Source organism: Amphibalanus amphitrite, unplaced genomic scaffold (assembly GCF_019059575.1).
Source record: "Amphibalanus amphitrite isolate SeventyFive unplaced genomic scaffold, NRLGWU_Aamphi_draft 000070F_arrow, whole genome shotgun sequence".
In the NCBI taxonomy this organism is placed as follows: Eukaryota; Metazoa; Arthropoda; class Thecostraca; order Balanomorpha; family Balanidae; genus Amphibalanus; species Amphibalanus amphitrite.
Window position 1 is genome coordinate 1179847 of NW_024881566.1, and position 25236 is coordinate 1205082.

The 25236-nt window shown below is 50.6% G+C and overlaps 3 protein-coding genes across 13 annotated transcripts in view; 1 reads left to right on the forward strand and 2 right to left on the reverse strand.

Annotated features, from left to right (window-relative positions):
- LOC122379031 (rho-related BTB domain-containing protein 1-like) overlaps window positions 1–9446 on the forward strand; it is a 36788-nt gene extending 27342 nt beyond the window's left edge. For both annotated transcript variants that reach the window (XM_043360885.1, XM_043360884.1), the window contains 10 exons: window positions 2192–2322; window positions 2732–2843; window positions 3627–3703; window positions 4001–4130; window positions 5628–5777; window positions 6085–6198; window positions 6528–6698; window positions 6989–7228; window positions 7620–7768; window positions 8242–9446. In XM_043360885.1, the coding sequence (XP_043216820.1) occupies window positions 2192–2322; window positions 2732–2843; window positions 3627–3703; window positions 4001–4130; window positions 5628–5777; window positions 6085–6198; window positions 6528–6698; window positions 6989–7228; window positions 7620–7768; window positions 8242–8401 (1434 nt within the window). In that variant the 3' untranslated portion in view covers window positions 8402–9446. The remainder of the gene's footprint in view (window positions 1–2191; window positions 2323–2731; window positions 2844–3626; window positions 3704–4000; window positions 4131–5627; window positions 5778–6084; window positions 6199–6527; window positions 6699–6988; window positions 7229–7619; window positions 7769–8241) is intronic.
- On the reverse strand, window positions 9438–25125 carry LOC122379032 (methionine--tRNA ligase, mitochondrial-like). 3 transcript variants are annotated; one of them, XM_043360888.1, is made up of 10 exons: window positions 25115–25125; window positions 16766–17043; window positions 16173–16262; window positions 15699–15837; window positions 12855–12974; window positions 12319–12445; window positions 11893–12104; window positions 10959–11221; window positions 10026–10176; window positions 9438–9618 (listed from the first exon to the last, which is right to left on the reverse strand). In XM_043360888.1, the coding sequence occupies exons 1-10, from the start codon at window positions 25116–25118 to the stop codon at window positions 9506–9508; spliced, it is 1497 nt and encodes a 498-aa protein (XP_043216823.1). In that variant the 5' UTR covers window positions 25119–25125; the 3' UTR covers window positions 9438–9505. The 3 variants fall into 3 exon arrangements, with proteins under 3 accessions (XP_043216823.1, XP_043216822.1, XP_043216821.1); XM_043360887.1 differs by having other exon boundaries at window positions 25079–25118; XM_043360886.1 differs by lacking the exon at window positions 25115–25125 and adding an exon at window positions 19059–19297.
- LOC122379034 (leptin receptor overlapping transcript-like 1) lies at window positions 21490–25154 on the reverse strand. 8 transcript variants are annotated; one of them, XM_043360896.1, is made up of 2 exons: window positions 25123–25154; window positions 21490–22825 (listed from the first exon to the last, which is right to left on the reverse strand). In XM_043360896.1, the coding sequence occupies exon 2, from the start codon at window positions 22803–22805 to the stop codon at window positions 22410–22412; it is 396 nt and encodes a 131-aa protein (XP_043216831.1). In that variant the 5' UTR covers window positions 22806–22825; window positions 25123–25154; the 3' UTR covers window positions 21490–22409. The 8 variants fall into 8 exon arrangements, with proteins under 8 accessions (XP_043216831.1, XP_043216824.1, XP_043216832.1 ...); XM_043360889.1 differs by having other exon boundaries at window positions 24900–25124; XM_043360897.1 differs by lacking the exon at window positions 25123–25154 and adding an exon at window positions 25057–25079.
- Window positions 25155–25236: the final 82 nt, after the last annotated feature.

Sequence of the window (25236 nt, forward strand, 5' to 3'; positions counted from 1 at the left end):
AGCCACACTGTTTTTGCGTTGTAACTTGCATCGCTTCCTTTACAGCCGAACAGTCTATGACAAATCTTTTGTTCCTCTTTCTCCGTAAGCGTGTATTATTGCGCATTATTTGGAGTACGAGCGAGTTTTGAGCAATAGGTACGCAATACGATACGTGCATCCGTATTCACAGACATGTCATGTCGGTACTCGGTCTCGTCAATATTCGAGCGTAGTTCCGTCAGGTCACGCAGCAATAGGTATTTGGCTGACCGTAAGTGATCGTTCATGGTAATCAATGTTCAATCGACTTCGGCGGTCAACTGGGAAAGCATTCTCGATTAGTAGGTACTCACGCGTAATGTGGTTCTGTGCGATTAGGCTACCTGCACGAAAATCTAATTCTCATGGAACCTAACCTCATCACGAATCCCATATGCAGTCGGCCATTCCGTAGAGTCCCCACGATCCTCGGTCCTTGCGCTCCCAGCGACCTATACTCACCCCCCGACCCCCGGCCCCAGTCACCGTACCGATCGGGCTGAGTTAATTGCATACAGCCGACGGTCGGTGGGGTCGCTCCAAAGCCGGCGCGGTGCCCCCGATGGAATGCATAACCGCGCAGTTGGCACAAGGCGATATCGCGGTACGTCGTACGCGCCGCCGACCTCTGGTCGTTTCCTCCATTTGCGCCGTTGTGTTGGGGGGAGGGGTGGTGGACGGTGGCCACTCGTGCCTTGTGCCGGTGTGAGTCGGGGGCCGGTCCACCGGACTGTAAACACTGCAGCGGTGACCCGGAGGCGGCCTCACTGAGGCGCGCGACGGGTAATCCGTCAGTGGAGTCGGGCCTGGGATGAGCCCGGGATAGAGCCATATCTCGCGGCGGCAGACCGGACACAGCTGGAGTGCTGCTAATATGGTGACGCTATGGTGACGTCTCCAATAAATCGGAAGTCGTGGCTGTCTGTAGCCTGACCGGGTCATGGCGTGGTGCCCGCCCCGTCGACCCCATATATCGGTGCACGGCGTCCTCACCGCCCCACTCCGGCGGGGACCGTGCAGGTCGATGACCCGATGTCGACTGCTATTATTGGCGATGATGCGGACTATGACGGAGAATTGGTCTAGACGGGACTGACTGCCCTAAAGGCGGACTGAATCAGACTGACGGTGGCTGGAGCCGACTGATCTGGATTGACTGCCATTGACGACGGACTGGACCGGGCTGATTACACTGGACTGGACTGGCTGTCACTGAAAGCAGACTAGACCGAGCTGACTGGTCTCTGGGGACAGCGGACCCGACCAACTTATCGTTATCTCCAAGGCATACATAGACGACAACGATAATCTGAACTCGAAGTCCGATTCCACTGTTTGAAAATCGGCCGTGTTTTGTTGGTAGTTCGAGGGGCATCCGGAACGTTTTGAAGTCGAAAAACGTCATAACACTGAAACCATCCTGCTTCAGTGGCATAAACAAGTGTCATCGTAACATCCTAACCTAGATAAACCAGTTCATGCAAATGCCTTCGAGATAAAAATAAAGGGGCCATAAGTGAATAAACCTTTTCGTATCCATATATTTTTTCACATGACGAGTCTTTCAACAGGTAGGTACGGATAACTTAGAATTTTCCATGTCTTGAACACCAAATTTTACAATCTAAAGATACATTCTTGGGTTATCAACTAAGGCAATTTAACGTCTCCCGACTACTAAGAAATGCACTACCACTGAGCGAATATATCCCCGGAGAGCTTTTGGGACGTACCCGTCTCGCGTCAGCGAACGTCTTAGCCCCACGGTGTACCGTGTTCTCATGGGGTGTAAGTCCCGCGGCCCAATCACCTAATGCATTATTCCTGTCCTACTGGGTTCTCCCAGCTCATGTACCGTGTGACCCTCATTTAAAGATGGAAAGATATTATGTCAGTGCATTTTATACTGTGCTTGGTCGAAGAGGACAAATTGAACATAATTGATGGCTGGACCAATGCATTGACGCATAGCGGATTTAATGACCAGCGCAACGATTTTGAATGAAATAAAAGGCCGCTGACTCTTCATAGAACACTTACGACTGAGGTTGGACCGATAATATTTAACTGAAGTTTCTTGATGCCATAAACCCTACCAGAAGACGTAGGTATGCACAGCCCTGAATCACACCTGTTCCACAATTCGTTCACGCGTTCCTCGCGTTTGCAGGCACCATTCTGTCCACCGAAGCCGACGCCGCCGGACATTTTCGTGACGCCGTCGACGTTCGAGGAGAGCATGGCCTCGCTGCTGGCCAACCAGTGGCACACGGACATCATCTTCCTCGTCGGTAGCGTGGGGTGAGTGCCCGACGGGCGCAAAATGAATGTTATGATCGTTATCGGACAGATACCGACTCGGCTTCTGTTGCTCTTGGTAATCATGAACTCGTTCCAGTAGAGTACGGTCTCTCTTACGATAATCTCCATGTCACTATACCAATGACTTTCTCGTTGACGGTATGTCGGTGATTGTTTCGCCGGTTACAACAAACTGTTTGCGTGTGATATGTCGCCGCTATAAAATATTGCTCACGGTTTGTCGCTGACTGGTATCTTCGAGACGGTGTATGACACTGAAAGTATCTTGCTGGCGGTACTCTTCTATCTCGATGTGTCTCTCTGACATTATACGTCGCTGAAAGTCTCTTCCTGGAGTCTGGCGACAGGTCACTGAGGCGGCTCTCTGACGTTCCTCGTCCTCTGTCAGGTTCTCGGCGCACAAGGCGGTGCTGGCGAGCGCCTCGGACCTGCTGTTTCAGCTGCTCACCATGCCGATCGTGGACGACTCGTGCGGACACTGCTCCTCCAACGACAGCCTGGTGAGACTATGAGACTATCACTAATCACACTGCTCCTCCAACGACAGCCTGGTGAGACTATGAGACTATCACTAATCACACTGCTCCTCCAACGACAGCCTGGTGAGAGAGACTATGAGACTATCACTAATCACACTGCTCCTCCAACGACAGCCTGGTGAGACTATGAGACTATCACTAATCACACTGCTCCTCCAACGACAGCCTGGTGAGACTATGAGACTATCACTAATCACACTGCTCCTCCAACGACAGCCTGGTGAGACTATGAGACTATCACTAATCACACTGCTCCTCCAACGACAGCCTGGTGAGACTATGAGACTATCACTAATCACACTGCTCCTCCAACGACAGCCTGGTGAGACTATGAGACTATCACTAATCACACTGCTCCTCCAACGACAGCCTGGTGAGACTATGAGACTATCACTAATCACACTGCTCCTCCAACGACAGCCTGGTGAGACTATGAGACTATCACTAATCACACTGCTCCTCCAACGACAGCCTAGTGAGACTATGAGACTATCACTAATCACACTGTTCCTCCAACGACAGCCTGGTGAGACCGACCGTGCGACATTATATGATCAGGCGGAGACGTCAAAAACATTAAAACTCATTTTGACATTTCACTGTCCACGAGGCACCACGAGGAAATCCATTTGCGTGCATGTTTACGTGCGTCTGGCGTCATAATGCTCCATGAATGTGCCTCCTATCCAGACTAGCCCTGATATACGCCACCATGTGAACTCCGTTTTTCGATGTGTCACGCAGGCGGCCGGGATGGACGAGGTGGGCTCTGAGGCCGACACCGAGTGTCTGCTATCCAGCTGCGCCCTCAAACTCATCACGTGAGTCCCCGTCCCTCCCCTTCTCTTCTCTCTCGCTCCCAGTCCCCTGCATCGATCTCTCCCTCTATCACTATCGTCTTCGCTCTTTAATCTAAACTGCGTGGAACGCTCTCGCTATCACCTTTCGCTCTCACTGTCGCTGTCTTTCGTTCTCTCTCGCTTCTTCATTCACTCATTCACTAGCCCACTCAATTATATGGCGCAAAATATTGTGAAGTGAACTATACAATTTTCAGGAATAAGCTCACTGTTGCAGTTGTACCCGTCGTCCCCCGCTGACGCTCAATACCCCGGCAGAGGCCGGACGCGGGAAGTGGACGGTCCGCTGGACCCGGTACGGGGCGGCTGGCGGCCCCCCACCCTCAACCAGGTGGGCCAGTCGCGGCAGCTCAACCACCCGGCCTTCCAGTCCATCAGCATACAGCAGGTGAGGGGCTGGAGAATATGGAAGGTGCTCTCAGCACACTATCTCTAAGAAAGTCCAGTGAGGTCACCGAGTCTTCGATGTGTCTAATCAGTGTGGGAACGTAATAAACCACTATGCACTCTATTTACGTGTTATACATACGTCAGGGTGTCCCCAAAAAATGTACCTCATTTGAAATTAAGATATCTCAGTGTCTGAGCAAACAATGATCCTAAATTTGGTACCATATGAAAGCTCATTCCATAGCATTTCGTTTGATATAAACTATTTTACTGTACGTTACGTGACAGCCGAGTGATAACGAAAGAGCAAAACCCTTGCAATTTCGCACTTGAATTACTGCCACAAGTCTTTCAAAATTGTGTCTCATGTCAACTGAAGACATCTCAGAAAATACGCACGTGATGATAGCTATCATATATTTTATTAAAGCTAATTTCATGGCAATAATACTCCACATCTTTCATTTTGCACAATGGGGCAACTGAGCAAGGAGGAAAGGATTCAAGTTGCACATCGCACAATCCTACCCCCAAACCGGATCTGTGGTGCAAACACAGCGGAAATTAAAGGCCCACTTCAAAACAAACAAACAAAAAAGCTCCTCCCACAAGTGTGCAAAAAGTGTGTGAACACCATCAGCCTCCAATGGCTACAGCAGGACGGGGCCCACACACTTCCGAGATCAACGATGGTCTGGCTCAACGAGCGCATGGGTGATCGGACCATATCCCAGCGTGTCAAAGTTAGCTGGCCGCCACACTCCCCAGACCTATCGCCTCTTGACTTTTATCTGTAGGGGTTCCTCAAGAGTGTGGTATACGCAAAGAATCCTCAAACTCTGGACCAGCTGAGGAACTCGACCAGGACATGCATCCGGAAAATCTCGCTTGAAACATGTGCCCGCGTAGCCGAAGAGTCCTAAAGCCATGTGTGCCGAGCAAAAGGGAGGGCGCTTCGAGCGTTAGCACGGCTGAACCTTTAACTGCGATGTGATGCGATGTGTGTTTGTTATGTTAGCAATGCATGAATGAAACCTAGTTTCAATATTTCTAATTGTTCACTTCTGAGCTGCTGAAAATATCGGGAAAACAATTGAAAGCTTTTTCCCAGAAACACCGGTGGAAAAAGTTGAAGAGCGAAATTGCAAGGGTTTTGCTCTTCCGTTATCACTCGGCTGTCACGTAACGTACAGTAAAATAGTTAATATCAAACAAAATGCTATGGAATGAGCTTTCATATGGCACCAAATTTAGGATCATTGTATGCTCAGACACTGAGATATCGTCATTTCAAATGAGGTACATTTTATTGGGACACCCTGTAGTATACGTGAGTTTGAGATGGGCCACGTCTCGCACGCAGCAATGTCCTCTGCGATATGGCGCGACCATCTTTCTGCTTCAAGGTCTATTACGACTTCATACCGCCATAGTCTATTTCCTGCTCTGACCCGGCACTGTCCCGTTGTAAGGGCTCCTCTGACCTGACCCGCAGTGCGAGGGCCTGGACCAGAGCGGCCAGCCGAGTCTCTCTGTGCAGACGATAATCAGCGTCAGTAAGCTGGTCAGTCCGGCGGTGCTGCGGCAGGCGCTGCACTTCCTCTACACGGGACGGCTGGAGGACAACGCAAACTGCAACGTCCGGGTCAGTATGTCCGGGAATCCTCAAACGAAATCATCTCAATTCGAACGGAAGAGTTTTAGGATCGACCAATCAGGTCGCCTGTTATTCTAAACGACTAGCATGTCTGTGGTTCCACCCCCTCTCATTTGATACCAACATTGATTTACTGAAACGGGCCGCTGGCGCACGCTTACATCAAATATGTAATATCGCGACATCCGCCTGAAGCCTAGCATGTGTCTTGGACATTCTGCTGCTGTATCACTGTCACTGAAGTAGGATTGTAGGTACTTTGAGTTGCCGCTGACCAGTCTGTACCGTCCCGCAGGAACTCCTGGAGGCATCCGAGTACCTGGGCTTCCCGCAGTTCCAGGCCTATCTGACCAACATCGTTCGGAAGGAGGAGTACAGAAACAAGGAGATCACCGCCAACTACATTCAGGTAACGCGCGGTGATACCTATCGTCCTCAATTCCCGGGCTTAGCCTTGTCATCTTGTGGTTAACTCGTGGCGGCTAATTCTTCTACCAAATATGTTTGCCTGCTATCCGATTGGAGAGTTGATTGACGGTGTCTTTTGACAAGCATTGTGGATTGACTGCACTATTCCATTCTCTCGGCTCGCCGCTGACCGTGTATTGCGTCCCCCCGTTCTGCAGAGTCTGAAGACGCGCCTGCTGGAGGTGTGTCTGGAGGAGGGCCTGTCCTTGTGTTACAGTGCCGCCACGTTTTCTCCAGGCGCCGCTGACCGTCCATACCCTCCCCCTGCAGAGTCTGAAGACGCGCCTGCTGGAGGTGTGTCTGGAGGAGGGCCTGTTCTCGGACGTGCTGTTCCAGCTGGACGACGGCACGGCGGCCGCCCACCGGCCACTACTCATGGCACGCTCCGACGTCATGGAAGTCATGTTCGCCGGAAACTTCCGCGAGAGCAAGGCCAAAATGGTGAGTGAGGGTGTGGGGATGTCCTAACAGCAAACGCTGCTAGGCCTTGAGTACAGCGACCGTGAAGCTCCTCCGCTTTATCTCTCCTTGGCAGGGCCCTGGCTAACATATACCACGATCCGACACGGCTGATTGACCTCTGACCTGCCACCATGTCATCAGTCTTTGGCGCTATAAGCTTTATCTCCACTCTGTCAGGCGTCGGTCAGGCGTCGCTCGAAGGCCGCTGACTTGGTTGGCTTTGCCGTTGATGTGTCGCCCTAACCTGTCGTTCTCCGTGTCTCCGCCAGGTGTCACTGCGAGACGTCACCGAGTCGACGTTCCGGGTGTTGCTGCACTTTATGTACTCGGACACCGTGCCGGCGATCCGACCACAGGACTGCCTGCCGCTACTGCAGCTGGGTAACCGGCTGTGTCTGCAGCGACTGCTCTCTCTGGTGGAGCGGGCTACAGCCGAGCAGCTTCAGGACGCCGCCGCCGACGGACAGGACTGTGTGGAGCTGGTGCTGTCACTGCTGGAACCCGGACAGGTAAGGGACATGGCAGGGCAGGGGACAGGGCTGGGCACAGTACAGGGCAAGTGACAGGACAAGGGTGGACGGACAGGACTACCTCAAGCTGGTGCTGTCACTGCTGGAGCCCGGACGGGTGGGAATGGGACAGGGTAGGACTGTTAGGAGCCCGTACAGGCAGGATCTAGACACGATGAGGCCAGGGGATGTGCGGACGGAAGGAGGGAAGATGCTGTGAAGAATTGCGTCGAAGTGGTCAGTCAGGCTGGATTTCGGGCGTTGGATGTTTTGTATGCTGGACACCGCTGAGTAGCATTCAGCGCCGCCTTCAAACCAAATCCTGATGTTGAACCGCCTAAACGACTGTCAGTCTGCCACTGTGCTAGTCTCGATCTCGATTTGCCCACAGCTGCACAACGCCGACCAGCTGGCCGACTGGTGTCTCCACTACCTGGCCACCAACTACGACACCATGTGCAAGCGGTACCCCAAGCAGGTGCGCGCGCTGCACCCTGAGAACCAGGCCTATCTCAACAAACACCGATGGCCGCCCACATGGTGAGCTGAGCGCCTTCGAAGGACCGATGGGTTACCGCCGGACACCCCGGGAGGTGGTTAGACCGGTGGAAATAGCGCTAGGGAGTTGGTAGTCGGGCTTAAACGGAACCGGTGATCTTGTTCTTGAATCAAGCTAATAGTTCTTAGTTAGAATAAAAAAACGAAAACCCTAAAACCCGCTCCAGGGCCAAGAGATGTCGCTTCCGCGGCCAGCTTCCGCCGCCCGCAGTTAGTTTACAGTCCGTTCAGGGGAGTCGATCTTCGCCTAGAGCCGTCCTTTTCATGACAGTTGTCAGAATTACTGCTAACATCAAATTGTGAATCTCTACGAGTCCTGAATCAAGAATCATATTCGTCACCTTTTGTCATCAATCGAATTCACCCACGGGTGATGTTGCGGCGACGCCGAACGATCATAGGTCGAACAGCTGTCCCACAGCTATTCAGCTCTGACACTGTTCACCCTCCGCCAGGTACCTGAAGGACTACGACTGCTACGAGCGCATGGTTCGGGAACGGCAGCGCGAGGAGAACCCCATCAAACCGTTCAAGCGGACGCGCACCATCTCCGGCTGTCTGTGTTTCAGCGGAAAGCGGCGCCAGCAGCCGGCCGAGGCGGCACACAGCGTGTGACCGGACGCCCGGTGGCGGGGCGCGCCGCCTCCCGTCTGGGTGTGACGGCAGACCGCGGCCGCGGCGCGCGCGCGCACTCACACACTGACGACATTCAGGGCTGACTTTCTAGGCTAGCGTTTGTACTGGTCCGCGGCGCGGTGTGATGTGTGCCGCGGCGGGCGGCACTGATCTCCGGCGCGCCGCCACACGTGTACAAAGCGCGCCGGGCGGTGGCGGGAGCGCGCCGGCCGCCGAAAACCCGCGCCCCAGTCACGAGATGTCGCTTCAGCCGGCCAGCTTCCGCCGCCCGCAGCTGCAGCGCCGCTAGAATAGAATAACCCCGAACTCGAAACAATGCAAGACCCTTCTTCAATCGTCCTCTTGATTTGAGCTTACTCCCCACTTTTTGATAAGCATTCTCTTTTTCTCGTGCCCTACGTTTTCTACTCTTCCACTCCCCCTGCTCCTCACGTTCACGACCTCACGTCTACCCTCCGTCTCCTCTCCTTTCTTCCCTCGTTACCCTCCGCGCCGTGGACGGGGCGAACTGCACGCTCCCCGCGCGCTGTCAACCAAAGAGCCCGCCTATGCGGGCGTCAGCCGTCGCCAATGCATCGCCTCGTCTAGCAGAATAGCAGCCCAACACTGCGCGCCCGTGTGCGCGTGCTCGCGCGTGCGTTTCTGTGCATCGCCTGCGCACGCGGTCTGTCTGGTGGCCACCGGCCCGCGCGCGTCAACCTGACTGCTACACCACTGCCACTGCGGGCGCGGCGGCCCGCGCCGCGTGGCACCCAGCGCGCCGACTAGCTGTGATACTGCCCTGTGGCCAGCCCACGCTGCTCCTCGCCCGCCTGAACACGCATTCCGCTGGCAGCGTGACGCTCAGCAGAGCGCCGGCCGCTCTCTCCGCGCTCTCGCTCTCGTGCTCTCTCCAGTGTACATAGCTTCGGAGCTCGGCGGTGCGGCATAAACATAATTTTCTACGTGTGTAGCCGCCTGATGAGACGCTCGCCACTGTAGCATTTTGCTATGTGATTTTGATGAATACAGCTGATATATTTAAGCAGATATATTGACACAATATACTATAAAAAGTGGCCTACGTTCGGGGCTCCGGCGCTGTTACCGCAGCTTCTTGAAGAGGACGGCCGAGCCGGTGCCCAGGGGTCGGTCCTCGTCTGCCAGCCGCTCGGCGTGCTGCCAACTCCGCTCGTCCGGCAAGACGCCCAGCTTATCTGACGACAGAGAGATCAGTGTCAGTTTACCAGTCTCTATGGATCGGGGAGTTCAAAAGCAGTGTCGTGCTAGATTTATATGACCACGTAGTGGACGCGTTATCAAACCGAAAATTAGAGTACTCCAAAGCTGAGTCAAAATTCAACTCGTCATAAAACAAAAGAAAGAACTAAGCACGTTAGCCAAGAAGATCCACAACTTTCATCATAGACCTCTACATACCATAGGTATGTAGAGGTCTATGATGTAACAAAATATCAGCTATCAGCTGGTGTATCATTACGTTGAACTAATCTCATGTAAAAAAAAAAATCATAAACTAAAGCCATATTGCGGCTGCAGCTGCGCTGAGCTTTTAGAAATATTCTGCGCTGACACCAGTTCCGGGAGATGGCTATTGGCTCACCGAGCAGCCGGCCGGCCAGCGCGGGCACCACCGGCTGCAGCAGGATGCCGGCCACCCGCAGCACCTCCATGGACACCGCCAGACAGGCGTGCAGCTGGTCGCGGCTCTCCGGCTGGCGGCGCAGCACCCACGGCTCCTGCTGCTGCACAAACTGCGGTGGAACAGGGACAATGTCAGCACAGAACATAGCAACACAAACTGTGGCGGAGAGGACACTGTCAGCACACGGTACAGCACCCACGACTGCAGAGCTGCTGCACAAACTGCGGGAGGAAGGGGAATAGTGTCAGCACACAGTACATCCTGTGGCGCAGCATCCATGGCTGCTGCTGCTGCACAAACTGTGGGAGAGCAGGGGGGGCAGTGTTAGCACACAGTACAGCACCCACGGCTGCTGCTGCTGCTGCTGCTGCACATTACTTTGGTGGGGAGAGACAATCAGTGAGTCAGTGTCAGGCGTCAGCAACACAGCAGTCTAATTGGAGAGGAGAGATAGACTGTCAGCACACAGTACATCCTGGAACGCAGCACCCACGGCTGTTGTTGCTGCACAACTGCGACGTCGGGAACGTAATTGCCAGCACAACTACTAGCGCGTAAGTACATCGTTAGCAACAGCATCGATGTTATATCTTTTGGTACAAGATAGGATGGCAATGGGAGGTGCGCTTCGGTCACTCGTGGTGACATTCTTGGGCCGATGATACAGACACCAGTCATCTGAGTCGGAGAAATTCGATGTTTTGAAAATTCGTGTCCCGCGCTTGAAATTCACATTCGTAATGATATTTGGATATGCAGAGCAGACATGCAGATATCGTGGCTACTGGCTAAGATATGCTGTGAGAATAAGCCAGGCGATGTAAACGGTGCGTAGAAAAAAAAACACCGTATAACTGTTTCAGCGCGTCACCCCCCGGCGTCCCTACCCACCTGGTTGGTGCTGCGCAGCACCGCCTGGATCTCCTCCAGCCCCCGGTAGAAGCAGAGCTCGTCGTACTCTGCTGCCACGGCGGCCGGCAGTCGGGCGGCCTCCTCCAGCAGGTCCTGTCCCTCCGCCCCGGGACCTACTGCCGCCGCCGGCCGGCGCCGCTGCTCAGGGTTGACGGTGGCGCCCGAGCAGCGGCCCAGCAGGTTACCCAGTGTGTCGGCCAGCTCGGCGTTCAGCAGGAGGGCTGCCTTCCGACGGCTGAAGTCTGCAGGACAACAGCGGAGGTGGTCAGAGGAGCTCGGTCACCACTCGGCGACATAACGCGATGTGCACTGCTGGACGCCAGCAAGAGCCACGTACGCCACTCAGAATATGTCTTTATCGTCAAACTGTTCATCTAATCATATACTGAATTTCCGTATGAATATAAGCATTTAGCCGGTCCCGTAGCTCAGTCGCAAGAGCGTTGGACTCCGCGTGGTGAGAGCACGCGTTCCCGGTTACAACAGTCCGGGTTCGAAGCGCGACGGGCGCTTGACGTTTATGGCCTCCAGACAGGTATGGTTGCGGTTGGTGGCAGGCCGTAGCCAGGCAAAGTCAGTGAGGGGACCGGCCGTGCGCGGCTATGTGAGCACGTTAAACTTTGGACATTCTGTCATAGAACCGGAATTGCGCGATCGGAAGGTAGAGGACAGGGTCAACGCAACAAGCTTCGCTTAGCGGGGCTCTGTCCTTGTGAATCCTTCCATTCAAAAGGTTCGGACTTAATTTATTAAAAAAAAAACATATAAATGCCTTAAATTTCACAGTAAAATAAATAACACTCCCTCTCCAGCGCCATTTCCCAACTCTGGTGTGACACTCAGGTAGTTACTCATCACCACCAATTGGGGTGGGCCACCTCTCCTTCATCCCCGGGGCGTTACTGTCACTCACTGCCGTCGGAGTGCGGCACGCCTTCCCGCAGCAGGAAGTATCGCGCGCCGTCGGCCGAGTACGTCTCCAGCGCCTCCTGTGCCGACACCACGTTACCGAGCGATTTGGACATTTTGGCGCCGTCCACAGTCCAGTGGCTGTGGCAGAACAGGTGTCTGGGCGGCTCCAGTCCGGCGGCCAGCAGCAGCGCCGGCCAGTACACGCCGTGGAACCTGCACACACGGAGAAGGGAGAGGTGTTACACCAAGGGGAAGGTACAGGTTGAAAAGTCAAGCGATCAAGCTGAATAGATCATACTCATCTCATTAGTTACCAAGCTAAGGTACCGATCGAATAGCATTCGGTTAGTTTGGTAAAAGCTAGGTAACTTTTACTGTGATAAAAGGATAAAAGCCGAAACGTGTTGCAGTGTCCCACCGAACCTACTTGAGGATATCCTTTCCGAAGAGCTGGCAGTCGGGAGGCCACCGTTCTTGTTGGTCCGGGTAGCCGCTGACGGTCAGGTAGTTGACGAGGGCGTCCAGCCACACGTACACCACCTGCTGGTCGTCGCCTGAAACACACGCACAACAGCTGCTGGTCATTGCCTGAAACATACGGGCAGAGGTCGCTGGTCTGGCGATTCATTACGATCGTAAAAAATACGTTTACCATCAACTACACGCATCAATGCCACCTTAGCGCTGCAGGAACAACAACAAGAAGCGTTCCGCAGTACATAACGAAAGCCGTATAGGGCGTGCGAACAGCACAACTAAAGGTTAGCTTAACGTCGAGTGCGACTTTATAATAAAGAATAACGCCAGATTGGCCACAATACGTCTTCCGAAACACAGCCTGAACCTAACAAGTTACACCGGAAATAATTGGTAATCGAACTGACGGCATATTCGCGGAATAAAATGGAAAGTCAGCGAATCAGGGAGTGAAAAAAGCAGCACCTGCTTCCGGATGGCACCCACCTGGGACGGGCACTCCCCAGTCGAGACGGCTGACGGGTCGTGATACGGACAGGTCGGGCAGCTCCGCGTCCAGCCAGCTCTCCAGCAGTCGGCCGAACTTCGCCGGTCGCACCGTCACGTCTGTCGAGAGGCATGCGTGTTACACATGAGAGAGAGAGAGAGAGAGAGAGAGAGAGAGAGAGAGAGAGAGAGAGAGAGAGAGAGAGAGAGAGAGAGAGAGAGAGAGAGAGAGAGAGAGAGAGAGAGAGAGAGAGAGAGAGAGATAGAGCGAGAGCGAGAGCGAGAGCGAGAGCGAGAGCGAGAGCGAGAGCGAGAGCGAGAGCGAGAGCGACAGCGAGAGCGAGAGCGAGAGCGAGAGCGAGAGGAGAGAGAGAGAGAGAGAGAGAGAGAGAGAGAGAGAGAGAGAGAGAGAGAGAGAGAGAGAGAGAGAGAGAGAGAGAGAGAGAGAGAGAGAGAGAGAGAAAGATAACTAGAGCGGCAATGATAATTGACGAACGAGTGAGCGCATCGGCTTATGCGTGTATCTTAACCCGCGCGGGGCTGGGGTCTCCAGCCGAACGCGCGGGGCTGGGGGGGGTAAATTTTACCCCCCCCCCCTGTTATCTCCCGAACTAATGGTCCGATTTGGAAAATTCAAACGCCAATCGAAAGCTCTCATCACGAACTACTAAAAACATGTACTTAATTTAAAGGCCCTGGTGGCGCAGTCGGTTAAAGGTAGTGTGCCAGCTTTCCTGGACCGTATGGAGTTAATGGCCCAGATAAGGAGAACCGGATTTTTAGAACTTATCCATACCTTCAAAACTCATGGAAACGTCTTAAATTCTTCAAATTTTGAGTACCCCAGTGCGAAATTCGCCCCGACGGGTTGTCGGTCGTACCCCAACCACATTTCACACCACTATGAACAATAAATGCACACACTGAAATCGCTATTACCGATATGCTCATCCAATCAAGTTTCGATAAACCCGTTCATCATCAGCTCCTGCGGTTTCGAACACGCCTGTTAGTTGGCTTCTGATGCTCGTCGAGGTCGGAATTTCCAAATACGCGTGGTGCGTCGGGCCGCGCGCTCTGACTTCGGCCAAGAAAAATGCGTCAGCTGATCATTGTCATTTCTGCCACTTACGTGTGGTGAAATGGGGTCATAACTTATAAGACGGCTTTTTCATATCAATTATTTTACATAAAATCATATTTCAAACCATAAATAATGTTCGACAGCCAAATAAAAGAAACAATACCAATACGGGCTTACAGTTTAAGGCTCGACATTGTGTTGTCTACGATTAGACAGCTGATAACTCATTCCCGTACGTCGTATGGTCGTAACACTATAATGACCTTTGCTTATTGTCACAAGTGCGCCGCATTCGCGATTGTTGCCCGACGCCTGTTTGCAGGTGAGCCCACTACAGTTGTTATACATATCTAAAAACCGATAAACTTTTAGGCGAAAAAGGCACTATTCCAGGCCCATTTTTGATTTTTTTTTGCGATATTAGGTAAAAACAGAAGCTTCTTATCCTAGGAAAAATAAAATGGGAAATCTTTCAAAGGTGGCACACTACCTTTAAGGCGTCGACCCGCGGTGCGGGCGGTGCCGGATTCGGGTTCGATTCCCGGTTCCGCCCGTTCCGCGGGCGTCGTCCCCGGCTGTGTCACCAGGTGTGGGGTAGGCTCCCACTTCAGCCGTAGCCTGGGGGGTGGGGGTACAGTGGCCGGGAGGAGATGGAGCCCTCCTATAATTGGGACAATACAAGAGCCCGTTGGAGGGAGGCCTGAATAAAAAAAAAGTTTGAGGTCAAGGTCAGGTCAAGGGTACAAATTGCAAGTTTCTACAGTATCGGCCTTGCACCGTAGTTGCCGAAGAATGGAGTCATGGACTGAGACTGATCGCCCAAAACGTGTTCTTAGGCTACCAAGACAATATTCGTTGCATACAATATCATTCAGAGGTCAAGGTCAAGGTCAGGTCAGGTCAGGTCACCAAAAAACAAAATATAGAAAAGGGCATGTGCGACACATGTTTTATGGGTCATTTTACTCATAGAATTTAATAGGCACACTCAATAAGTGATATGGACCACCTCTGGATGAATTTCAGGTCGAGGTCAGGTCAAGGTCAGGTCAAGTGAGGTCAAATTTTGAAGTTGGTTGTTAAGACCTAAAAAGGTGTCTATCTGATGCAGTTTTTCACGGCGAATCGAATGGTGCTATTTTTGTTTCCGTACGAGGTCTAGAACTTCCAAAAAAGTCATTTTTCAAAAAAAATTGTGTGTCGTGACGTCATAAAATTTTGAATAACTCCCACATTTTTGAACCGATTCTTCTAAAATTTGGTATGTAGGTGCACATAGACCACTTCTCTGACATATATTCCGGTTTTTTTTTTGATAGACTCAAAATTTTGGATTTTATAATGATTTTCCCAAAAAAGTCAGTTTTTTGAAAAAATTTAGGCCAAAATCCAAAATTTTCAAAAAACCGAGATAGCCATTTGATAGACAAAGTAAAATTACGTATAACCTTTTTTTGTTACGTCTTGATTCCTTTAAAAATGAAGATGTTAGCGGCGTTTGAACTTTTGCCGTTTTTGAGGCGAAAATGGCGAACATGACGTCACTAAAACGTCAATTTCTCAAAAATTTTCCGACGGATTTCGCTCAAATTTTCAGGGAACGTGTCAAATTGATGTAAGAAAAGGTACTGAAAGTTTGGCGGCGCTGCGCGCCGCCGTTTTTGAGATATCGCAAAAATTCGCGAGGGGGGTAAAATTTACCCCCCCCCCGCAGCCCCGCGCGGGTTAACTGATTGACACCGCTCCAAGGGCTGACTTACGGTTTCTCACCCAATATCTGAGATCATCCCGGAGCCGGGACATGGGGAAGAGGTAGTTGTCCTCCTCGGCCCAGGTGACCTGGTGACCGGACTCGAGTGACACCGTGACCTTCTGACCGCCCCGCACCTCCTCCGTCACCTGAGCGGCACAGCGGTGTGGCACATAATCAGCGCGCGATCCTCAGGCGTACAAACGAGAAATCGGCACACAGTAGCTCGCTGTGATGTGAGAGTGCAGCATAATGACGGGGAAAATGCGTCACATCATCTTTTTAGCACACCGACATAGTAACACACAAATATACTTATATCGACGATTCCTATATGATAACAATTGTCTATATGATATATATTTATTAACAATTGTCTCAAATAAAACTTCCTATATGATAAGTTCGCACAATAATCAAGTGCTATCAGTTCCATTAGCGTTTTGTGGAATATCGAAAGATCAATGCATTTGTTTCATTTTACCTGTGTTGGCGTCAGAAAAGACTCGTCGGGGATGCTGTACCAGCCGGCGTAACTGCCTTTCTGAATATATCCTCGCGAATCCAACAAGTTCTGAAACAATAAAAATATATTTCAGTCCTAAAAAAGTGTGAGCTGTTAGCAAACGTTCAACACAAAATATCGCCAGCACAGCAAGCAATACAAGCATCGGCATCAATGATATTTACCTTGGAAAAGAGGGGCACCCTCGTAATCTGGCTTTCGGAAATGCTGACACTGAATGCTGTTATAGCCATCGCATTAAGTAGAGCTTCGCTGACATTACTATTTATCTCGCTCATAAGAACAGTTGTAAAGGCCCATAATTATTGTGTAAGGGCTCAGGAACATGTGTACAGCGACGTTGTTATGCGCCCATCGCCGGGTCAGCGAGGTCACCGCGATTCTTTGTTGAATATGGTCTGGGGCGATTTGCAAAGGGTCTGCCAGAGCATTGGAGTGCCGGCGGGGCGGTCAGAATCGCGGGAGTCCAGCCCTCTCCGGAGCTCCGCCGAGGACCGTGAGCCGGCGGCGGGAGCTGACCCCGGCGGCAGAGGCGGGCGCGGCGCACGTACCCAGAAGTGCTGCACGGCGCGCCGGTGCTCCGGCTCCGTGGTGCGGATGAAGCGTGTGTACTGCACGCAGGCCGTGTCGAACACGGTCCGGTACTGCGCCGAGACGGCCGCGCTGAGCCGCGCCGGGCTGCTGCCGGCCGCCGCCGCCGCCTGGCGCACCTTCAGGCCGTGCTCGTCTGTGCCGGTGCTGAGCAGCACGGGACGACCGTGACGGAGAGCGGCGTACCGGCCGGCCGCGTCCGCCAGCACGGCCGAGTACAGGTGGCCCAGGTGAGGTGCTGGTCAGGCAGACGAGGGGGCAAGCAGGAGGGTTAGAAGGGAAAACGTAGCTGGTCACAGATATATAATACATTTCCCTGTCATTTTATTGAATGTCTTGTAACGGACAAAACAAAGAAAAGAGTTGCTCTGCTCTGTGTACAGGGAAAATGCAACAGAGTAACAGAAAATGATTCAATAATTGATAATTGAGTCTAAAGCTAAATACAATTCAAACTGTCAAGTATGGGGGGGGGGAAGCAGGAGGAAATAATATTCTGCAACATAAGCTTTGTTAGCAACAGAAAATTATCAGCCATTATTAACACCTCCCAAGGACAGACAGAAAAATGTGACATCAGGTAGCAGGATGTACTGGCTCAATTGAAAATTAAGCGCTAACTTACACAAAAATTATGGAAATATGTAGCCAGAACTGAACAAAACGGTGATTTTTTCACCTTAAATTTTAGGGACATGCACTTTGATATGAAAACCGCAATAATGATATGTTAATCAATCTGCATGAAGGCCAGACACACCACTCCAAGAAAAATATGCAACATAGAAAATAATAATCAGAACTACACCACACTCTCACCAACAACTTTTCAAATTCATTGTGCTTTGCAGTGAGAATTCAGGCTAAAATCCACTGAACCCAGCACCGATGGCATCAAAAGTAGATGGGGCCAAAAATGTTATCTATCTGACAGCGTTCATTAACCTTCGCCCCAGTGGGGGGGGGGGGGGCATATGTTACCACCCTGTCGCGTTTTTCGCGTGTGAATAAAAAACCGCGGCGCGTAGCGCCGCGCCGCTTGGGGTAGCTTTTGGTACATCAATTTTGGACAATGTGTGAAATTTTTGACCCCAGGTCATGTCAGGTCAGGTCACCAGGTCAAGTTAACTGACCAAGCCTAAAAAAAAGTTTGCAGTCATGTCCAGCCTGCAGTGTTTGTCAGAAAGGTTTTAAACTTCGTGGATTGCATGCTGTTATGGGCGCCTACAATTTGTATATCTCGGATTTTTTATATCCTTGACCTAAGGTCAGGTCAGTGGCGTGACCTTTCCATTACAAGTCAATGGAGAAAAATGAAAATGCCTCTAGATCCGTGTGTACGCATAGGAACGGTCCAAATATTTCAGAATCACAATGATTTAGTCCACTCGTGATGACCAAGGTGTCATTTTTGCTAATAGCCTCTAGAAAGGTCATCCGAGGTCATTTGAGGCTACAGTTTTTTGCCAATAACTCGTGATTGGAAAGAGATAGAACGCTGGGGATGGTCTCATTGTGTTTGTCTCGTTGAGACGCATCGACTGATATGCAACATGACCTTTTCATGACCTTGACCTGAGGTCAAATTTTCAAGTTGACCTTTCAAGGTCAAATTATAGTTCATTCGACGCGTCTCGGCGAGGGAAACACGATTCTGGCAATATAAATGTCGTGGCTTTTTGTAGTCGAAAGTTATTGTCGAAAAACACTTAAAGTAAAAACAGCTATTTTGGGAGTTTTTGCCCTCTGGAGGCTAAACCGTTGACCTGAGGTCAGTATTGATAATGACCTTTTCAAAAGGAGAGTTCAAAAGCTATCGATTGCTCTTTCATGCGCTTTTCTAGCTACCATAGTTCCTGAGATAGCGGCATGTTTTCTGAAAAATATAATGACAATTGGCAAATTTTGACCTTTGATGACCTCTGGTGACCCCAATATTGCTCTAAGGTGAAAAATGACCGAAATACTTTCAAACGTACGCATTGAGAGCTATCGACTGCTTTTAACCGCGTCTTTCTAGCTCTCTTAGTTTTTGAGTTAGAGGTGGGTGGTAACATATGCCCCCCCTCACTAGGGCGAAGTTGGCTGAGACCGCCACTAAGGCGCGGGTTAAAGAAGAACTTATCTGAAAACATTACTAGCATGGCACAGTGGAGAGTGGAGACAATAAATTGAAATGTTATTATTCCCTAAAGAATATAGAATACCAAGTTTCTTGGGAAACCTCAGCCATGTTTTACGAAAATAACTTACCAGCATTTACGTAGAAAATAGGTGTTGTTACAAAATACTTAAAATGCATTGCGGTTGCCCATTTACCATTAAAATATCCAAAAAATCACCAAAATAACATATCCCATATCCTTCTTCTTCTTCTTCTTTGTGGGTTAGGGCGCGCAGCCGTCAGGCCCTAGCGTCCAACTTCTTCGTTTCTTGCATTCAACTGTCCGCTCTTCCACGATGTAGTGTCGGGGTTGGTAGGTACCAAGGCTATATAAACCAGGTAGAACGCTCCCGACGAAAAAGTGGTGACAAGCGATAATTAGTAGCCGCGACCCTCTTTTGTTCAAAACTATATCCGCAAGCAGCATTTACAGGCTAGCGGAAATCGACCAATCGGCGTTCGGCAATACTCAACGCTGATTGGCCCGATGCTCGTGACGAAATTGCGGGGGACTGCAGCTATTCCCCTATGGCGTTTAATAGACTTACGGCTTTTGAAGGGGATTTGTACCAGTTTTTGTTGGGTTTGAGGCCATTTTTGAGCTTGGATATTCTTTCTGTGACTTTTGACTGTGTAATAACGACATTTAATCATAACATTTCTATATACTACCGGTGTCACATCGACCAAAAAGACCGTAAGTACATGGGATAGACGGACCACTGCTGATGGGGCCACACATGCCGGCGTGTGGTCATCGGAGGCCCATGAGGGCTCGACATAGGCCCTTCATGGGTCGGTATAGGCCCGGTGGGTCCAGTGCAAGCCTATCAGGGGCCGGTGCTGACCCAACAGGGCCCAGTGACATATAATGTAAGGCCGTCTAGGGACGTTGAGGGCTCATGGGGGCCATATAGGACCAATAGGGACCACATAAGCCAATCAGGGGCCATTTAGGCCAATAAAGGCACTTCAAGGGACTTGAAAAGGTCATTCAAGAGCTGTGGTGGGCCCATGAGAGGACGGCACTGGTCCAGCAGGTGCAGTCAGGGGATGTTGTACGGGTTTCTCAGTGGCCCATTTGGGCATATCAGTGACCAATTTAGACCCAGCAGTGGGCTTTGTAGACCTATCAGGGGCTGGTGATGGTTCATCAGGGGCCAGCGTTAGTCCATCGGGGCACGGCATATGCCCATCAGAGGTAATTGCGAGCCCACGCTGAACAATGCTGGCCCTTCAACTACATGGATCTACATTGACCCATGGGCCATGATGTGTCATGTATGCCCCTATGACAGGCCTACTCAGACCCCTGATGGACGTTCCCGGCCTCTGATGACCCTATGCTGAATGCTGATGGGGCTCTAAGAGTCTCCAATAACCCTTCGTCACCCCATTATTACCATACGCTGGCATTAGGGACCCCACATCAGCCGCAGGGCAGTCCGTACCATGACAGCATGTCTTTTCGGCCGATATTTCATCGGTAATATTTATCAAAATCATGATTTTATGGTGCCATTATATAGGTAACAGTCATAAGAAATATATTTCAACTCGAAAACAGCTCGAAACAGCATATAATTTTAGAGAAACCCCTCCGAAATCCAAAAGCCTATTCGGGTCCATAGAGAATAACTGCGGTCCCCCGCAATTTCGTCACGAGCGTCGGACCAATCAGCGTCGAGTACCGCCGAGCGCTGATTGGTGAATTTTCCGCTAGCGTGTAAGTACTGCTCACGGAACAAGAGTTCGTCGACAATCCTCCACAAACGTCTGTCACCATTTTTCATAATGCTTAACAGCCGGAGCGTACCCCCCTGGCTTCACATAACAAGCGCGCTTGTTATGTCTCTTCATAATCTGCCAGATTTGGTAGCCTTTTTAGCAACGTCCAAAATTCCTCTGGTCATTGCTGTTTTTCTTCACGCTCTATGAGTACTTACTTGCGTTCTTCACAGCAGACGAAAGGTAGGGCGACGAAACCGAAAGATGTATTTTTGCCGTGTATGAGAAAAGAACGGCCGTCAACACGTCTTCGACTATCGTCCCTTAGTTAACCAGCGTCGGGCCGGTGCTCCGCGACTTCGCGCCGGGCCGGGGGGGGGGGGGGGGAAGTCGCGGGGGGAAACGGCGGGGAGAAACTGCGGCGCTCAGCGCCGCCGTTTTTGAGATACCCATCTGCGAAAAACCGCATGGGGAGGGGGTGTTCAAACACCCCCCCCCCCCCCCGGCGCGGGTTAAGAGGACCTCAACAGTCAACACATCCATTCGGATATGACTCGTTCTGAAGGTCTCTCGTCTCGTCTCCAAATGCTCGACACCTTCAGGCTTTACCGGGTGTGAGAGATCATAAAAGTATTATTTATACCCGATACCGTGAAAGAGAATAACGGCCAAGGGATGACCGCAAAAATGGACATCTAACCGATGTGAGTCGTGACTCGTGACCCGTGAATTGACGGGTGAAGACCTCTTTTTGAAGTAGGAACTGTCACCTCAAACATAAAAGCTCACACCGAAGCTCCCTTGCCTTTATATTTGCGTATTTAAACGGACTGCATGTCGAATTGATAGGCGCGTAGCACATAAGCACGATGCGAGGAAAACCCTCGCAGCTCATGAATACATCTCACCCATATCAATATGCCTTATAGCGGAAGGTACCAGAGGTTTGGTTTCCAAATCGAACTCATTTGAACTCTGTTAGCACCCGCTGCCAAACGCTGCAGCCCTCGAAGATGGGTGCCCACACCATATAGCCTTGGTCACACCCCAGCACCCTACTTTTCGAGTTATCGTATCTCAGCAGCCAGTAATTAGAAAACACATCCCAGTCGGCGTACTCTATGGTGCAATGTGTTTAGCTATTATAAATACGACGTTATATGTAATGTTTGCAAGCACAAGCAGCGAAAATAGCACACACCAAGGTAAAAAGTAATCTAGGACACGACACAACAGCATTCAGCAGCATCACAGTCATTGATCAGTGTTCACAATGCCATGGGGGAAAACCATAAAAAGCACATTTATACAAAAAGCATGAATAATAATGCACAAAACATTATACTTCGTGTTGAAAGGAAACAAGTACGGAAATATCGCAAATAATCCTACCAATAATGCCACCACGAGAAAAGGCGATTGACAATAGCTGGTGTAACATCAGATTCAGGACCCGGCATTCTCAGCAGTAATAACAGCCGTCGTCGCACTAGAAGCACTGTGCACAAATGTGCTGGGCGCGTGGCGTGGGGGACATGGGGCGCGCCCGATGGGGGCAAGCGTCCACATCACATGAGAAAGACCCCACGGCGGGGCGTTGTGGAAGAGCCCCGCCGTCACGGTCGGCCGGACTCGAGGCACTGTGCGGCACAGCGGTCCGTGACCAGCCAGCCGACCCCGACCTCCGACTAGAAGTAGTTCCACGAGTCCGACTAGAAGTAGTTCCACGAGTCGGCATCGCCGTCGAAGGCCAGGAAGAATCCGGCGATGGTGACGTACATGACGAGGTTTCCAGTCATGACCAGCGCCGCGGCGCCCCACTGAATCACCGGCCCTGCGTGCGCCAGCACGATCGGCAGGCCGAACGACGAGATGACGATGCCGGCAGTGAAAAAGATGGCCAGCTCCATGACGCTACTGCTGCTGCCCAGGTCATCCCGCTGGCGGCGGGCGATCGAGTACGGCAGCGGCGCCAGTATGTAGAACACAATGACAAACAGAGGCCACCAGTTGTTGTACTGAGGCAGAGCACAGGCCAGGAGCAGGAACATGAGGCCCAACGATCCGGCAAATGCCAGCAGAATCAGTGCTTTTACACTGCCAGCCATGATGGGATTCAAATTGAGTCCTGTAATACAAGAACAAAACAGTGAGCCATGAGTGATAACTTCAGAAACAGAAAACAAAAAACACCATCATGTTTCAAATCACACTTAACTAGACCAATCAGAAAAGCATGTTTGAAATTATGTTTGCAGCTAAGCCAAAATGAAATCAATAATTATGTTTTTAAGCACCCAGTCATTGATTTGTTGATCATTGCTCCAGTTGTGTTCTTTGCTTTGTAGTTTAAGTAATTTGAAGTATGAACCAAAAATGCAAATCACTAGGTACCTACCTACCAAAGGGCAAAGTTGAAAACACAGATCAACCTTAGTCTTTAATTGACTTGGAATGGATCATATCAACATGGGGGTGCACCAACCAGAAAAACTGAGTGCACCATGATGTTGTCAGTTTCTTCAGGGCTTAACCTTGGTATTCAGCACAAAGAACGAAGAGGGTCCAGTATTCGTCAATATAAGGTCTGATTGACAATTGTGGGGCTGTTGATATGAATATGCAACCGCAGGAATTCTAGGTAAAAGGTTAGGTTAGGTTGTAGGTAGTAGGTTTTAGGTTGTAGGTTGGTAGGTTGTGGATAAGTAGGTAAGGTTAGGTCAGGTTTAAGTATGTTTTTCTTTTATTTGTGAGACATGTTTATTTGCCACCACACGTCCACCACACCTAATTTCAGAAGAATCTTTGTCCAACACCTAGGTTCTCATTTCTTGATTCACGACATAGGCGGCGGAACGGGGAGGGCACCGGGCCCCCCTTTGATTTTGGCATTTTAACATTAGCCCTATGGGTGTCATGGTGTTGCATGGAAGGAATGGGACCAAAAGTCGGCAGTGCCCTCCCCCCTTAATTGAAGGTGTTCCGCCGCTAGTGATTCAGGATGTCAAGTAAAATAGGATTATGAAAAAATAATCCTTGAACTCTTCTTAGGTCTTTATCTTGACACTTACCAAAACTTCTCGCCACTTTTTCTTCTCTACACCTTGCAGTCAAGATGTAAGTAGTCCAGCCTAAAGTTAACGAATGTGCTTTATTTTTCTATTTGAACCTATCAACCATAACGGTTTATATAGCCTTGACCATAACCCACCACACATCCACACCTAATTTGAGAAGAGTCTTTTTTTTTAGTGGCCCTAACTTACGTTACCGGCCTCGCGAGGAGGGCGGCGACCTAACTACGCCGCGCAAAAGAAACCGGCCGTCCTAACTTAAGACCGGTGGCCACTTTTACTGCAAGACAACATGGGAAAACCCATATCCATGTACTATGCCATGAATATGGGGAAAAACCCATGAATTTACGTTAAGACACATAAATGACCGTGAGACTTACCGTTAAATTGATGTTTGTGAGGGGAGGGAAGGAGGAAGTTTGTGAGTTCTGGACTCGCAATGTGATTGGGCTCCGCAATATGGAATATGGTGATCGCCTAAAGGAACTTGACCTATTCTCTGTGAAGGGACGCCTCCTTCGAGCCGATATTATCAAATGTTGGAAGATTTTTCACGGCCACAGTAAGATATCCCCGGAGATCCTCTGGGATCTGGAGGCCGACAACAGAACGCGCGGGCATAGTAGAAAGATAAAAACGTGTCGGAGTCTTATAGATGCAAGGTCACGGTTTTTTCACCCACAGAGTCGTGCGCGATTGGAATGCCCTCCCAGATTGGCTGGTGAACGAGGAGTCCCTGGTGCAGTTTAAAAAGGGACTGAAAGCCGCACTGGGCAGTAGATTGTACGAACACACAGGATAAGAGAAGGCAAACGATCCACATCTCATCCTTCATCCCCCCCCCCAGGTAAGCGCCCCACCCTTCCCAAGTTGGGGCGGGGTTATACGCGCCTGGGCTACCTATCATATTCCGCCCTTACCCCCTAGGTAGCTGCTGCCCGCCCTTCTCGAGCTGGACCGGGTGGACTAACCTAGGTTACCTATCCTGACCTTTCCTTCCGAGAACGTATCACATTTCGGTACCCTCTTTTCTCATTTACATAATTGATCATCTTGTCTAGGATTCTGGCACTTAAAACACGCACCAGTTTTCTTTTTTCAGTGTTTTACCAAATGCAGACGCACCATTCCAATTCCTTGCCTGAGGTCCAGCCATCTGCCCACCCAAGGAATTGGCGCGTCTCTGCACGCAATAGGTTTCCACTCCTTCCTTTACGAGCCGAGGTTGTGGAAACCTAACAGGTGAGTTTAACAGGTGAGAGTGGTAGGGTTACGATGTTACGATGAAAGTTGGATGATCTCACGGTCATTGAATACGATGATCTTTATCCAACACCTACTCATATACACAAAATTGTTTGTATTTTTCAAGCTTGATATAATACTACATACGAAGCTGAGCTCAGTTTGACCTTTTGCCTTGTGCAGCTTTTGTGCTACCATATTCTGAGCATCTCCATCT